General features: G+C 52.3%; 1 protein-coding gene across 2 annotated transcripts; it reads right to left on the minus strand.

Annotated features, from left to right (window-relative positions):
- Positions 1-939: 939 nt before the first annotated feature.
- On the minus strand, positions 940-16,378 carry THPO (thrombopoietin). 2 transcript variants are annotated; one of them, XM_084847633.1, is made up of 6 exons: positions 16,276-16,378; positions 11,874-12,541; positions 8,652-8,779; positions 5,820-5,906; positions 3,819-3,983; positions 940-2,351 (listed from the first exon to the last, which is right to left on the minus strand). In XM_084847633.1, the coding sequence occupies exons 2-6, from the start codon at positions 11,884-11,886 to the stop codon at positions 2,151-2,153; spliced, it is 594 nt and encodes a 197-aa protein (XP_084703759.1). In that variant the 5' UTR covers positions 11,887-12,541; positions 16,276-16,378; the 3' UTR covers positions 940-2,150. The 2 variants fall into 2 exon arrangements, with proteins under 2 accessions (XP_084703759.1, XP_084703760.1); XM_084847634.1 differs by lacking the exon at positions 16,276-16,378 and having other exon boundaries at positions 946-2,351; positions 11,874-12,951.
- Between the last annotated feature and the right edge of the window lie 233 nt (positions 16,379-16,611).

Raw genomic sequence — 16,611 nt, forward strand, 5'->3', positions numbered from 1 at the left:
ATACGAAATCCACAGATCCTTAAGCGCGGAATGCCTGTTTGGCTCTTGACAGTTTAGAAAACATTCCCTGCGCCCCCTGAGTGAAAGTGGGCAACATTGCTCCTACTAAAAGGGTGGGTGGGGGACCAAAATTGGGGGTCAAAGGTTATATTTGATGCACCTGCACAGCAGTTAGACTTGAAAGACGGTTCCCATTAATGCTGACAGGGAGGCTTTTTCCCCTCCTGATTGCCAAGTGGGAGGATCAAGATTGCAGCATGTTGGAAGAGGACGAGTAACCCTTCCCGCTCAGCAAAGAACCCCCCCCCCCCCACCCAGTGCAGCAATTAGATTTGGGAGACACCTCCCATTGGCTCCAGTGGGAACTTAAAAAACAACAACAAACCATTAATTGCACAGGGAGTGGAGGTTGTGGGCCAAAACTGAGCCCTCCATGGGCCAGAGGTTCCTTCCCCGTGGTATATAGAAGGAGCGGCTTGTGGGCTGGATGCAGCCTGCCAGCCTCACCATCCAGTCTCCCTCCCAACCCTGCCCCTCCCCAAATGGGGTCTTGGCCGAGGCAGGGCCTGGTCTCTTTTTCCTCAGCACACAAAGAGAGATCTAATGCAGGGAGCTGGAGACACAGGAAGAGATTGCTTCTTGCATCACCGGCTTACTGCATTTCCTTTTCTGCATTTGGCCCTGCTTAGGCCTTGCCCACTGCTGCCAGGCAGCCCACAGAAGGTGACGCTCAAGTGAAAGCAGCCCTCCTCTTGAAAAACACTTTCCAGCCCCCGTGTGCAGCATTAATGCATGGGCAACATAAGCTCCTTCAAACGATGCACGTAGGGAAGCTCTGTGACACTTTCAGAGGACGCCCATGCTGTGTTCAAGATCTTAATGCCTTATTTCGCTCTTGTAGCCTTATGTGCCTCATAAAATGCGACGGGACTCTTTTATAAAAAACAACAACATGCAAGTCTTTATTGTAGTAACGTTATAGGTTATAGCCAGGGCCAGTCTGGTCTCACAACGCATTCAAAGCTGCCTCTTTTGGGTGGATACCTTGCCACAGGCGGGGACAGCAGTCTGTTGCTGTCACTCACGGGAAGGATGATGTGACAGGACCATGCACGCGGGAGAGGCGTTTATTTCGCCATGGATGTTTCCTGCCTCCATGTCTGCTGCGAACATCCATTTGCTCTGGTTTACAGTTGCCAACTTGCTATTCCAAATCCACTATGTCCTTAGGCCAGATGTTGGCGGGAGGAGCGTAACCGCTCTCAAGCATCTGTAAATGATGTCCCATTTTAATCAGTCTCTCTCCATCCCTCAAGGCAGATTATTTTGGTATAAAGTGACTGGCTTAAAAATAATACTTTTGCCGCTCGGCTGTCAAGTCTGTTGCCATACCCTAACCGGTTACCTCTCAGAACATGGGTTTTGGAGTCAGTTCAACAAATCTGGATCCACAGCCAGGGATACAGCTGGAATTCATAGGGGATCTATAGCTCACTGATGGGCGCTCCATGTCTCAATGTTTTCAGGTCACTGAAAAACATTCGTGCACATGTGTGTAGTTTTTAAATAGATGCAGCTTGCAGTGTCTGTGCAGAAAATAAAGGGCAGAGGCAGTATGATCCCTGTTACAGGCCCAGAACATCCTTTTCGAGGCCCTTCGCAACAGGGTGGCTGGTTGATGAGGTCACCCTCTTGTGGTTCCTCACTCGCAGGTGAATGATTGTAGGCAGGATCCAGTGTGGTCTGTAGGAGAGAGAAAGGCTCTAACCTCTGTAATGGGAGTTGCTTGCAGAAGTGCTGACGGTGCCCATTTTTGCCACTGTTTGCACAGAGTGTGTTGGAACTGCTAAAATGTCAGACAGCCACCAGCCAAGTAAGATAATGAATGGCTGAGAGCACAGCTGGACTTGATCGGCTCCAGAAACCCTTTTTTTTTTCTTTGCAGGCAGCTAAAGCAAGCTTGTCTTTTAGCGAGGAGGGCTCGGACCTCTCTGAAGCCATCAGGGCGCTCTTTTCTTTTTCTGCTTTTGTGTTCCAACCCCATGCCTCCCACTCCAAGGGTTCGGTCAGCCCTGCTCTTCCATGCCTGGCCACCAGAGGGCCTGCCACTCCTCTGGCCCCACCTTTGGACTAGCAGCCCCTGGGGTCTTTCACAAGCCGGAAGGGTGCTGAGCGGGGTTGGTAGCCTTGTCGTGACGCTGATCTTCAACGCAGGAGTCTTTCCGCAGGTCAGCGAAGAGGAAGTGCAATTTTCCTCGGACAAGCTGTTTGTAGGTCTCGAAGACTGTCTGAAGGTTTCTCTCTGGAATTAATTGGGGGGCTCCCTCTGGCAGCCCACTCCCATCCTGTTCCTAGAGCGAGAAAAGAAACAGGGGTAGGTGCCCGTTGGGACTAAAGCCCACAGCAGATCCCGAACCCAGGACTTGAGAGATGGCAAGGGGGGCTTCTATCTGTGAGCCGCCAGCAAGCTCCAGTTCCAGGATGGGACCACAAGCAAGTCTATAACTCCAAGAAAAGCCTGTCTGCCACTGCTAATGTGAGGCAGGCAGTGTGCTCTCCAGATCACATAACTCACTTAACGATTCCATCTTCTCTGGTTACGAGTTTGGTTTGAGGCCAATTCATTGTGCTGACGGGGAATCTCTTTAAGCCCAGGGGCCAAATTCAGTTTTCAAATTTGCAGATGACACAAAATTGGGCGGGATAGCTAATACTTTGGAAGACAGAAACAAAATTCAAAGTGATCGGGATAGACTGGAGCGCTGGGCAGAAAACAACAGAATGACATTTAATAGGGATAAATGCCAAGTTCTACACCTAGGAAAAAGAAATCAAATGCACAGTTACAAGATGGGCGATACTTGGCTGAACAATACTACAAGCGAGAAAGATCTTGGAATTGTTGTCGATCACAAGCTGAATATGAGCCAACAATGTGATGTGGCTGCAAAAAAGGCAAATGCTCTTTTGGGCTGCATTAATAGAAGCATAGCTTCCAAATCCTGGGAAGTACTAGTTCCCCTCTACTCAGCACTGGTTAGGCCTCATCTGGAGTACTGTGTCCATTTCTGGGCACCGTACTTTAAGCGGGATGCAGACAAGCTGGAGAGGGTTCAGAGGAGGGCAACGAAGATGATCAGGGGACTGGAAACAAAGCCCTATGAAGAGAGACTGAAAGAACTGGGCATGTTTAGCCTAGAGAAGAGAAGACTGAGGGGAGATAGGATAGCACTCTTCAAGTACTTGAAAGGTTGTCACAGAGAGGAAGGCCAGCATCTCGATCATCCTATAGTGCTGGACATGGAATCATGGGCTCAAGTGACAGGAAGCCAGATTCCGGCTGAACATCAGGAAAAACTTCCTGACTGTTAGAGCAATGTGACAATGGAACCAATTACCTGGGGAGGTGGTGGGCTCTCCCACACTGGAGGCATTCAAGATGAGGCTGGACAGCCATCTGTCAAGGATGCTCTGACTTGGATTCCTGCACTGAGCAGGGGGCTGGACTTGACAGACTTGTAGGCCCCTCCAACCCTACTATTCTACAACTCTATGATTCTATGGTTTGGGCCAGGATGTCTGTGCTTTGATCGTCAGCCTGTCTTGCAGAAATTAGGTCTTTGCACGCATGCAGAGAAAGCAGTGGGAAACTTTTTGTCTGCAGAATCTCTCCTGGGGGCCCACTAATCAAGGCTGCCAAGAGAGGCCTGCTTGTCTTTCCTTGCCATGGGATTGGAGAAGTGGGGAGGGGGCTGCAGTTTGGGTGCTGGGGGTGGATGGACAGTGTCCCACATCCCAAAGCCCACCACCCCTCTCACCTGCCACCCAAAGTTTTGAAGATGCCGAAGAAAGGAGCCGGCTTTCTCGTAAAGCTGCTGAAGAAGTTCAGAGGCACATCCCTGCCTCTGTTCTTGTCGGGCGGCTGCCACACCACCCACCAGCATACCCAGGTCATGCTGCACTTCCTGCCCTTTGGCCTGAGTCTGAAAGAGAAAGAGTCGGTCATTGTGTAACACCAAGGGTGCAAAACCTCAGGCCCCTGGGCCAAATTCATCCCTCTGGGGTTCCAAGATGGCCATGCTCCCCCCCCCCCCGGACTACCAATTGTTTGGCAGTTTCATGGCTTTTGTGCAGCTTTTTCCCCATTCTAAAAGGTTGCGATGTCTCTCCGAAGGCTTTAGTGACTGGCAGAAAGAGCTTTACGCGAGAGTATGCTGGAATTGGGGGCGTTCTGGCTCTGCCCCGTTTGCTTTTGGCTCCGCCCACTCCTGGAATACGGCCCGAGAGCTCATCCGAAATGGAATTCGACCCTCAAGCCGAAAGAGGTTTGCCCCCCCCCCGCTTTAAACCTGACTCCCCCCAAGGTGGTACAGCTAACAGTCAGGTCCTCCTGCCCCAGAGCAAGTGTCCCGAGGGGCTTCGCAGGCCTCATGAGCTACTCCAGCCACTCTGCCTGTTCCCCAGTGCCCAGATCTCTCTCTGCTGGTGTCCCATTAAGAGTTGCACCATTTTCCGGGTGTTACTCCTGGAGCAACAACTTCATGTCCAAACATCTAGCAGCTGAAAGTTTTCCTGGCAAGGAGATGAAATGACGAGAAAATGTTTCACTGGGTTAATTTTTATGTATCCGGCTGCTGAGCAGGACCCGTAAGAGGCATCTGGCTATTCAAGCCCCGTTGCCTCCTGTTTCCTTATCAGGCTGCACAATGTCAGTATCATCAGCACAGGCACTTGTATCCCACAGTTCCTCCCAAGCTATACACAGTGTTCGATCTAGGCCGATGTGGAATTCAGCATTCTGGGGAGCTCAGCTTGCTCAACTCCCACAAAACAAAGTTTCTAGTCCTCAAGGATTTGATGGCTGTCACACATTTTCAAGCCTATATCTGATTAAATATCAGAAGCCTTCACAGAACAGTGGTTTAGCAGGATTGTGAGTGGGAGGTAGGGGCGGCTTTACTGCTCTGAATAGCTCGGGGTAGACAAGTGGTTCTCCAGATGTTTTGGCCTACAACTCCCATCATCCCCCACCATTGGCTATGCTGGCTCAGTCTGTTGGAAGTTGTAAGCTAAAACATCTGGGGGAGGACACCAGTTGCCCACCCCTGGTGCAAATACCTCCTTGCTTCTCCCTGTTATGACCAGAAACAGAAGTAGTTACACTATACATGCAAATCTTAATCTGCAAAATTCAGCTTCTACTACCAAGACCTTGTAGTACCGAGATCTTGATTTTTAAAATGGCAGTGTACATATAATGGGGAGGGAGGGGCCGTAGCTCAGTGGCAGAGCACCAGTTTCGCATGCAGAAAATCCCAGGTTTGATTCCCGGCATCTCCAGGTAGGGCTGGAAAATCTCCTGCCTGAAACCCTGGAGAGCCGCTGCCAGTCAGCGTCGACAATACTGGGCTAGATGAACCAAGGCTCTGAGTCAATATAAGGCCGCTTCCGATATACCCCTGATCATGTTTCAACGAAGGCGCTCTCCATGGCGAGTGTGGCACTGCCCTCTGGCGAGCATGACAAGTGGCCAGCAACTGTCGCCTCCCCAGCTCCAAAGGTGTGTCTGGCAGCTGCGTGGTGGCAAAGGCATCCAAAACAGAGCCACAGCCACCAAACCGGCACACATACCCCTCACATGCCCCAATCCAGCCCTTCCTGCTCTGGCATCCTAAACTCGGCGCTGTAGCATTTTGTTGCAAGTCGCAGTTGTAATTTTATCAGCCTCCTTGGGCCGGGTTGCGGGACGCAAAGAGCCCTGCCCAGACCGCCGGGCCCCACCCTCATCCGCCTGGGGTTTCTCGCCCTTACATACTCACTGTCTTCCGCCTCCAGTCTCCGAGGTTGACTCCCACCAGGGGTAAGAGCACTGGCTGCTGGAGTGAGGGAAGCATGTCACACCGGCTCTGCGGAGAGAGGACAGAGAGCCTGGGCAGAAGCAGGCAGGGCAAGAGAGTTCGCTCCTCCGCCTTCAAGACACACCTGTGGGCAGGCAGCCTAAGCTGAAGGGCCAATACAACCATTAATGTTAGACCTCCGACCAGCTGCCCACACGCAAGCACAACCCACTTCTATAAGAACACAAGAGTCTCATGGCACCTCAAAGGCTGACAGATTCATTATGGCATCAGGCAGGGGTGCGGAGCCTCTGGCCTAGAGGCCAAATCTGGCCTGTCTGGAGCTCCCCAGATGGCCACGGCCCCTTCCTCTGGCCCCACCTCCTTTCTCCCAGCCGCCAATCATGTGGTGTTTTCACAGCTTTTGTGCAGCTTTTTCCCCACTCTAAAAGGTTGAACCACTTCTCCTTGCTGGCAGTAAAAGCTCTAGGTTAAAATATGCTCTGTGTGTGTATGTTTGGCCCCACATCTTTGCCTTTGGCCCTGACCACCAATGGAATTTGGTCCCTGAGAGCTTCTTTCAGCTGGAATTTGGCCCTCAGACTGAAAGAGTTTCGACACCCCTCGTGTGAGGCTTACGGTAGAGGACTGCAGTCCCCTTCACTGGATGCATGAAGTGTTGTCTTGAGTTACAAGTAAATATACACATGCTGCGGGGGGTGGTTACATCAGTGTAACCAAAGCGTGGTCCAGTTGTGGCCCTCCAGCTGTTTTGGCCTACACCTCTCACCATGGGCTATGCTGGCTCAGGCTGATAGGAAATGAAGGCCAAAAGGTATGGAGGGTCACAGGTTGCCCACCTCTGCTGGAAACAAAGCGGACTTGGTGCTTTGTTTCCAGTCCTCCTGAACTCACGTAGAGAAAGAGAGTACTTAGGAACATCGGAAGCTGCCTTGTACTGAGTCAGACCCTGGGTCCATCTAGCCCAGTATCGTCAGCACTGACTGGCAGCAGCGGTTCTCCAGAGTTTCAGGCAGGATTCTTTCCCAGCCCCACCTGGAGATGCTGAGGTTCGAACCTGGCACCTTCTGCAGGCAAAGCAAGGGCTCTACCACTGAGCTATGGGCCTTCCCTTAATCCCATTTCATTTATACCTCACTTTTCCTCCAAGACCGCATTCATGGTTTCCCCCCTGCATTTTAGCCTCACAACAACCTTGTGAGGGAGGGCAGGCTGAAAGGGGGTGACTGGACCAATGTCACCCAGAAAGTATCATGACTCTGGGGATTTCCGACACTCTGACCCTGCCTCCCCCAACCTGGTGCCCTCTGGATGGCCAGGGATGATGGGAGTTGCAGTCCAATGGTCATGGGTGATGGGAGTTGCAGTCCAACACATCTGGAGGGCAGGTTGGAAAAAGCTGGCATTGGTAAACCCCATTGTCAGCAGTTCCCACTGATGCCAGCAGCGGTGGGGTGTGGCTACTTTTTTATGGATGGAAGAGACTCCGTTACATGACTTTCCGGGCTGTGTAAAATGGCAGATGTTTATCAGGCCAGGCCCAGCCTGGCATTAGAAGCTGGTCATCTCGGACGCTGCTCCAGCCCCTGTCTCCTGGCATGGTCCACGGCTGGTGCCCTTCCACTGCTCTTTCTAAAAAGCGGCTCAGTCCAAGAGCTGAATACTCCACTACTGGGAGGTTCTAAAACTCTGGATTGTATTATTGGGGTTTGTGGTCTGGTGATCTCAGTCCAACAGGTGCCATTTCAATTTCCCACAATGCCCCTGATGCAGCATTGTTCCAAGGCATTCTGGGAAATGTAAATGGCAGACCCAGACGCAGCCACAGGAACTGGAGGGGCCCATCACAGGGCACTTTGCCAAGGAGCTGGCTCTGCAGCAGGCAGATCTTTCTGCTTTGGCACATGCTGAGCAAAAGCTTCATCCATGGTATTCCTGCCTAGGTTTTTGGGTTTGGCTCAGGTGCCCGTTTGCCAATCAAGTTAGTTTGCATACCTGGGCACAAGACTCCTTCCAGTTTCAAGCCCCTTCCCCAACCCCCAGGCATGGAGAGCCTGGTTGGGGGAGGCAATTTGGGCCCCCAACCCCAAAAATGTTCTGCGCCCATGGGGCAAAGTTTAACCCAGCCTCCCCTGTGCTGGCTGGGGATGATGGGCATCCTAGTCCAACAGGTTGCAGAAAGCTGGTCTTGAGATAAAACTCAGCTAGATGAAGAAATCATCTGAGCTGGACTAAGGCGCCTTCCTCAGAGCAACTGGAGGGTTCCCCAAGCAGTGGTTTGGGGCCTGAGAATAGGGGTACTACAAGTACACAGGAGTGTCCTTACTTCCTGCCAGAGCCGGCCCAAGACATTTTTCTGCCTGAGGCGAAGAACAAGATGGCACCCCCTCCCATTCCATGTACAAAGGCTGACAGGACTGGCAGTTGAGTCTTTCCTCAACACTGCCGATGGGACAGTGCCCTCCACCACACCAGAAGGCAGCAAGGCAGCCTAGGGGGCGTAGGGCAGGTCATGTGGCCCACAGCTCTCTCCTCCAACACTTTGCTGCCACCTCCCACCATCTGCCGCCTGAGGCACCTGCCTCGCTCTACCTAATGGAAGGGCCGGCCCTGCCTGTGAAAGGCCAGGCAACATTACCAGAAGCCTCTGTCCATTCAGGCACATGGCAACCATTCGTCAATCTAACAACTCAATCCAGAGATGCAACCTTAAGGAGAGGTGCAAACAAGCCCAAGCTCCAGTGCAAAAGGAAGCCCCAGTCTGCTTGGATAAAGTGAAGGGGAACTGCTTACCACTCTTTCCGCCATCTCGACGGCTTCGGTGATGTATTTCTGGATCAGCCGCCTGTCACATACCATCCGCATGGGACTCATCCCGGAGTGTTTCATATGGAGCAGGAATAGAGTGAGGAGCAGCAGCCCTGGTGCAGGGGAGACCGAGGGGCAGGTGGGTGAGGGTTTGGCCCCCACCAAGCCAGCTGTGCCATCCGACTTCCCAGACATCTCCCAGTTCCCACTTGCGGGCGGGCGGGCGGGCACAGGCTATGTCCCCATCAACTAACATCTCCTGAGCCTCAAGGGGCGGGGCCTGGCAGATTGGGGGTGGGGCCTGGTGGCATAGGGGCAGGTCCTGGTTGGGGCAAGGAATGGCATCCCATAGGTTTTGGGGGAGTCGGGGCAGGGATGGTGGGGCAGGGAATGGCAGAAGGTGTCATACCAAGCAAGCCCAAAGTGCCTTGCCTCCTTGCCTCTGGCTCCTCACCCCAAGATTTCTCACCCTTTCCCCCATTAGAAGGCAGCTGGGGCCCCCACTAGACCTGTGGTTAAGTGCATTGTCGTATTTCACACACAGGTTTAAAAAACAAAATTGCAGATAGCATCAACTGGCGGGGGGGGGGGGGACAGACGGAGCCCTGAAAACTCTCAGGATCACAGCAGGCAGGGAGGGGGAATTTCACCCTTGGCATCCTGTTGCACTCAGGCCCTGTTTGTAGGTTTCCCGTGGGCAGCTGGTTGGCCACTGTGTGAACAGAAAGCAGCACGAGATGGACCCTTGGTCTGATCCAGCAGGGCTCTTCTGATGTGCTTATGGGTCCTCTAAAGCTGGTGTTTGCTTTCAGGGGAAATCCTCTCTAGGTGCCAGTAGGGGATCTCCCTGCCTGCAAAAACACCTTGTTCAGGAGGGATTTTTCTCAGGGGTGCAGCAGGGGAGGAAAGGGTTAAATCCCCCCTTCCCTGTCTGCTGTGATCTTGATCACTATCAACCCCACCCACCGACCCACCACCTGCAAGCTGAATCTAATTGCATGTTTAAAAACCCGCAGGTTGGATGCAAAAATGCATTTAAGGTCACAGCTGGTTTTACCCTAACCCAAAAACAGCCTTCCCACAAACCTGGCGCCCTCAGTAGCTGTTGGACTACAATGCCCATCACCCCAGCCAGCTGGTTGCAGGTGATGGGAGTTGTAATCCAACACCTACAGAGGGGGGCCAGGTTGGGGGAAGGCTTTCCTAAAATTTCAGCCCTCAAACCTGAGAGCTGGGAAGCGGTGATGTGCCCCACATACCATTCCCTTTCCCGCCCAAGCTGCTGGTGGCTCCAAGGTCAGGGCGGCGGGGAATCCACTCCGGGTTTCAGTCAGAACTCTAAGGGAGTTATCCAGGGTGCGGAATTACCTTGGATAGCTCCTTTAGAGTTCTGACTGAAACCCGGAGCGGATACACTGCTCCACTGACCTTGGAGCCACCAGCCTCCACTGTTCCCCCAACCCAGCCATGCTTGTTGGAGATGATAGGAGTTGTAGTGCAAGACATCTGGAGGTCACAGAGAGCTGCCTAAGAGCAGGGAACAGCCCTCTGGATTAGGCCAAGACCCCAGCGAGTTCTGCATTCTGTTTAAAGGACTCTCCGAGAACCAGACTAAGGGCCAAAGCAGACATTGCTTTAATATTTTATCTAGCAGCTACACCTTTTCGGTTTCATTTTTACTCTAGAGTAGGTGCAAGGCCCCTGATCCAGACCAGGTCCCTAGAGTGGGATGCCTTTTTCTATTGCTTTATTTGCCTTACAGATTGCAGGCGTGGATGGGGGCCCCACCCCTAATGCCAGGTCCCTGATCTGCATTGGGGCCCATGCACCTGCTCAAGAGTAAACATGGGGTGATGGTGGGAGAGACACTGCTGCAAGACAGGGATTTAAAGGAATCCTTTTTGGCCCTAGGTGGGATGCAGGACATCCAGCTCACCTGGTATCTTATTGAACAGTTCAGAGAGCAGCCATGGGAGAGGAGGACCAAACTGGGTTGGGGCAACAGCGCTGGGGGAAATTGTCACCTCCCCCCCTCACTAAGTTATTAGCCCCCCTGGGGAGCAGGGGGAAGGAAAAGCACAAAAATGTACCTACCCCCCCCCCGCACCCTTCTGTTGGAGCTAAAAGTAGCTGGGGGGTGCAATTTAGATTGGGCGAGCAGTCCAGGGGGAAAGAAATAAGCAGGCCCCAGCCCCAGAACCACTTTTTTTTTGGTGCCAGGGTTTAGCCTCAGGACTCGTGAAAGAGTAGAAGGATCTTCACAGTGGGTTACTTTGAAGGGGAAAAAAACCCTTTATTTTCCTACGTCCTAAGACTTGTTCTCTCTCTTCCATTGGGAAATAGTAAAAGTGCCTTTGAGCTTGTGCAAAGTGCATTTTCCTCACCACTGAGTAAACATAATCAGCGCTCAAAATCTGATAGTGAGGGAAAGGCCATCTCGGTCAGTGAATGTCCCTTCTGAGCACAAAACTCTGCTGCACAATTAACTGGGGGTTTAACTGAACAAAAGGTTCCCACTTAACTCACATGGCACTCCTGTATGTGTCTGCTCAAAAGTCAGCCCCATTGACTTCAGTGGGACTGATTCCCAGATAAGTGCATATAGAATTGCAGCCTCAAGCATGCTTAGGCTTTCAGGAAATATCGCATTGCACATGGTAAACGTTGCAGCCCTGCTTCTCATTATTTTGGACTTGAGCACGTCCAAATTTGAAACCGAAACTGGTTTCAAACTTCTTTAACAACCCTGGCTTCGTTCCAGTCTGGGGTGGTGTTCTGCGTGGGAATCAGGTAGAGATTCCTAACCCTACCCCCAAAAGCCATGCCCAGTGTTCAGGATGCAGCGGGGCGACACAAAACGCAAACTAGCCCTGTAGAGTCTGTAGAGCAGGCAGACGTGCCTGGTAAATGCTTGGCTCTGTCTGGGCTTCCCAGACCGGAGATGACACTGTGCCATAGTTCTCAGCCACTACAGTGCACCCCAGTGCACTGAAGCCACAGCCCCTAGCTCCTGCCCATGTGCAGAGTGCCTTTCCTTTTCTCTCAGCCTCTGACCGCATCCCACACATCTCTGAGAGAAGAGCGTCCAGGTGACGGGTGTGACTGACCCCCAGGCCAGCCTGTCCCTCGAGAACCCAGGAGTCCTGCCCACATCTCCCAAGACCACCTGGCATTGTGGGCGTGTATCGCCATTCGGCCAGCACTCACGGTTCAGCTCCATGCCCAGCTGGCCGTCTTGTCACCGCATCTTCCTGCGGGGGGACAGCAGCTGCTCCTCTCCGGCTCCCGTCGGGCTTCCATGGAAAGCGGCTTGAGCGCTGCCGGGATGGGACACGGGGGCTGTTGAGGGGGACGCAGGCCAAAGGGCTCCTGTTGGCTCAGCAGGGCTCTCTGCGTAGTTCCCTGTCCTCCACGCCACTGTCGCCTGGCTTCCTGTTGTGCTGCTGCCGGTGACCTTTGGGCCAAGGCACTCCGGCCTGCAGCGCGAACCTCCAGGAAGGCTTCCCGCGGCCAGACGTTTCCTCCTTGGCTCCTGGCTGATGGATGAGGCAGCCCCTGGGACAATGCTAGGTTGGCTGACACTGGTTTGCTGGCTTGCGATGGGTGCTCCGGCTGGGCCGCTGGGCCCGCCGGCCTGGCACCAGCCTGCTGCACCTGCTCCGCTGAATCAACGAGATGGGGCCATCCCTGGCTCCACGATGGTCACTGCCATAACCCTGGAAGCCGGAGCAGCGCACGTGCGCCCTCCCTGGGCTGGCCGAGGCCTGATTCTCTCTGGCTTGGAGCCGCCTGTTCCAAAATGTCCAGTGGAAAGCGGGAGGAGAAAATCCCTTCCAATGAACATGCAGAGGCACGCGGGGATCCAGAAGCACAGCCTGTTGTAAATTGGGACAACCAGCGAGATGTTTAAGCGACTGGTTTTGCTGGCCCACACACCCACTCCCGCAACCACTTTCCTCCTGCCCTGTCGTGGTCCAGTGCTCTTTCCCCAACTGGCTAGTACTGTAGCCTCACATGGCCACTGTGGTATTAAGAAGCATGTTACGGCACAGCTGTTAAGAGGAGCAGCTTCAGACTGTCAAGCAAGGCTGCTGAATCTCACGCCTGCGCCCCACTGCCACCGCCCTCCACCAACCCCCCTGATTATTTGGTGCTTTGGTGGCTTCCCAGCTTAGTTAAAATAGTCTGGTATTTTTTGGTATTTGGGGCCCTGCCTCTTTTGCTTTTGGTCCGCCCCTTTTGCCTTCGGACCCACCCACCACTGGGATGCACCCCAACCCACCCTGCTGCCACCACCGAGCTTTTCCAAAACTTAATTTGGCACTCGGGCTGAAAGAGGTTTGACCCTCCTGCTATAAAGGCACCCCCTCTGGTTTCATAATCCAAGGCATGCTCCATTCCTATGATCCATCTTCCTTGAGGAAATCCCCAAAGATTTAAGGCGTGGGGATTGCCAGCTACCAGGAGGCTGGTGATCAGCACCACTCAGTTTGGCAGTTCACACACTGGGAGGGTTATGTATCGGGGGGGGGGGGGTACTGTGCGTTAGTTGCTGTTTTTGAACCTTGGCAGCTCCTGTAGAGTTGGGAGTAGCAACAGTGGTTGGAGCTTCTGCAAAGTTCTCAGTTCTGTGTGTGCTGAATAAAGAACAGTTATGTTTGAGGCCTGCTGATTCTTGCCGTCGTTCCTACTACCTATACAACATGAGGCCTATCATATGTGTTTGCAAGGCTTGGGGTGTCCAGAAGCTGAGGTTCAGCAAAGCAAAGCTAGAATTTGCAAAGGAATTGGAGGTTTGCTTGGACTGAGCAGCTACAGTTTTGCAATGCTTGCATCACTCTGTCTTGCAAAGTACTTTATTTTGAGGTAGCCAGCTCACCTCTTGAGAAGCTTACTCTAGTTTTTGGTCATATTGCCGAAACAAAGGCATGATGGAGAGATTAGATTTCAAAACTGGGGGAGAGGAAAATCAGTCTTTAAAATGAGATGCCTGAGATCAGAAATGCCTGAGTGCCCCCATTTCCAGATACAGACTCATTACAGACTCACTGGCAAAACATCCTTTCAGGACCCACATTACTCAATGCATGAATAACAACCTCATCAGACCATCCGCCTCCCCTCCCAGGAACGTGCACGCATCTGCTCTTGATTTTGCGAGAAAGAAACCTCCATGTGTCCAATTGCATCCCACTTTGAAGATCTGTCTTTCGAGTTTTGTGGTCCTTTGTGGAAAACAGAGCATCCCAGTCGAAAAATCAAAATGAACATGTACCTACGGTACCAGCTAAAGAACTCAGAGGGGGTCTGAATGAAGCTCAGATGTTTAAGCAAGTGACAGCAGTTCCACTCCGGAGTCACTCCTGGATATGACATTGATTGCCTGGACGTTCAAAAGATTATTGTTCAAAAGATTATTGTCTAGATCAGGGGGTGTTGAAATTCTTTCGGCCAGAAGGCTCAATTCAGTTTTGGAGAAGCCCTTTGGGGCTGCATTCCAGTGGAGGCAAAGGCAAAAGGGCCATGGCCCAAAATACTCAGAATGCCAACCTATTATAGCTTAAAGCTCTTACTGCCCATACCTAAGCTTTAGGAGTGGCAGTTCAGCCTTTTAGAATGGGGGGGGGGGACCTCATGAAAGCTGGGAAACCGCAAAACAATTGCTGGTTGGGGAAAGAGGATGGGGCCAGGGGAAGGTGGCCTAGTCATCTGGGTAATCCCAGGGGGTTGCTGAGGTTCCACACCCCTGATCAAGATCTGTTTAAATATGGTTTCTGCCAAGGCTGCCCTGTTGGATGAACTTTGCATGGAGAAGGACAGCTGGAGCTGTCCTTCTCCAGCAAAACCCGTTCTCAGCAAAACCCACATCACTGGCTCCAGATTACCTGAAGGGTTGCCACTCCCATATAACCCTACCTAAGGATTAAGATTTGGATCTTGGGTTTTTCTCCATGTGCCCCCTCCTTCAGAGGCAAGGCAGGTGAGATCAGCAACAGGGCCTTTCCCGTGGTGGCGTTCTACAAAGGGAGGTCCACCCACGGAGGGCCAGTTCACACGATTGGACAGCTACAGTAGGCTGCGGTGCATGCCAGCAGCCATTTTGAATATTCAACACCCAGCCAAGGCTCGTGTCATGTGAACCCAGGTGGCAGGGGTTGTGCGAGGGTTAAACAACCCTCACATAACCGAATGACAGACCATGAATGAGGTGAGGATTGCTTAACCCTTGCACAAACCCTGCCACCCAGGTTTGCTTAACACAGCAAGCTGCGGCCGGGCGTTGAGTATTCAAAGCCTGGCCAGTACGCACCATGGTTTAAATAAGACACAGTGGGCTGTTTTGATCATGCGAACCAGCTTGGTGACTCACCTGACATCCCCACTTTTAAGCTTTAAGCCCCAGGTTGAGGCTTTTCCTTTCATCCAGGCATTTAGCTTCCAATTCACTGTTTTCATAGAATCATAGAATAGTAGGGTTGGAAGGGGCCTATAAGACCATCAAGTCCAACCCCCTGCTCAGTGCAGGAATCCAAGTCAGAGCATCCCTGACAGATGGCTGTCCAGCCTCATCTTGAATACCTCCTGTGTGGGAGAGCCCACCACCTCCCTAGGGAATTGGATCCACTGTGGTGTTGCTCTAACAATCAGGAAGTTTTTCCTGATGTTCAGCTGGAATCTGGCTTCCTGTAAGTTGAGCCCATTATTCCGTGTCCTGCACTCTGGGATGATCGAGAAGAGATCCTGGCCTTCCTCTCTGTGACAACCTTTCAAGTATCTGGTATTTTATCTGGTATCAGTCTTTCTGGTAGTTTTATCCTGCTGCTTTTAAGATGATCTTATGAATTTGTGATTTCGGTGGGATTGTGTTGTTTTATTACTATCTGCTTCAGGAATAGTACGTAAATGGAAGAGTGAGCTACCAATACCGCTACATAATCAATCATATCTTCCCTTTATTTGCAGCTGGGGAGGCTGGGGTGATAAGAGAGTTTGAGAAACATCAGAAGCTGCCTTATAATTTTTTGCTAAATTGTTGCCATATGTGCGTGAGCCACTTGGAATATTAGTTAATAAGCAATTGGAATAAAAAGAATGTGTTTCTCAATAAAGATCCCTTGTTCAATCCCCAGCATTTCCAGGTACAGCTAGGAAGGAATCCTGCCTGAAACCCTGGAGAGCAGCTGCCAGTCAGTGTTGACCATACTGGGCTAGATGGACCAAGGCTCTGAGTCAGTGTAAGGCGGCTTCCGATGTTCCTATGCTCTACCTTCAGGCCACAGCATTTCCCCAAGGGAAAGGGGCATTTGATCCAGGGATTCCCCAGTCCCCTGGATCATATAATTCACCCCCATGCTATACCTACACTTGCTTATTTGCACTGGGATTCAATGCGGTACTATTTGCTCTCTTCCCCGGGCCTGTCTGCATCTCACAGTCAGAGACGCAGCCTGCACTTCCTGCCAGAGGTCTGCCCCTTTCAGGAACAGCCTGTCTGACATGTCAAGCAAACAAATCTCAGTGGCCCTGCCGCCACCGTCTCTAGGTATGCCTCAGTGTCTCCCCTTTCGTGGCTACTCGGTCCCCATTCCAGGCCTGGCAGATCACTGACCTTGAGATTTGGGGGAGCTCCTGATGCCTCGCGGTCAGATGGCCAGGGGGCTGCAAGAGGGGTGAAACGGGAGCCCAGCGGAGATCTGCACCACATCAAGAGTGGGCGGTGAAAGATAACAGAGGTCAACCACCCCGTCGCTTTTTCCGCTGGTGCACACACGTGCAAATAGAGCTGCAGCAGCCGGCCTCCTGCTCAGCTGGGAATGTGACGGGACGCACGTCTCCCAGGGCGGCAGGATGCCATCGCACACGTTCGGAGCCTGAAGAACATCAGAAGACCCCTGCTGGATCAGACCAAGGGGCCATTTCATCCAGCATTTTGTGGCCAACCACG

This window comes from Heloderma suspectum, chromosome 3, assembly GCF_057233095.1.
Source record: "Heloderma suspectum isolate Gila_16-S chromosome 3, 16-S_ref, whole genome shotgun sequence".
NCBI classification, from domain to species: domain Eukaryota; kingdom Metazoa; phylum Chordata; class Lepidosauria; order Squamata; family Helodermatidae; genus Heloderma; species Heloderma suspectum.

Excerpts from the sequence above, each read along its gene's own strand:
- THPO (XM_084847633.1), bottom strand. Across the intron at positions 5,907-8,651 it reads TCGAGATGGCGGAAAGAGTG|AGCCGGTGTGACATGCTTCC; the intron begins GTAAGCAGTTCC and ends CTCTCTCCGCAG. Across the intron at positions 3,984-5,819 it reads GAGACTGGAGGCGGAAGACA|ACTCAGGCCAAAGGGCAGGA; the intron begins GTGAGTATGTAA and ends TTTCTCTTTCAG.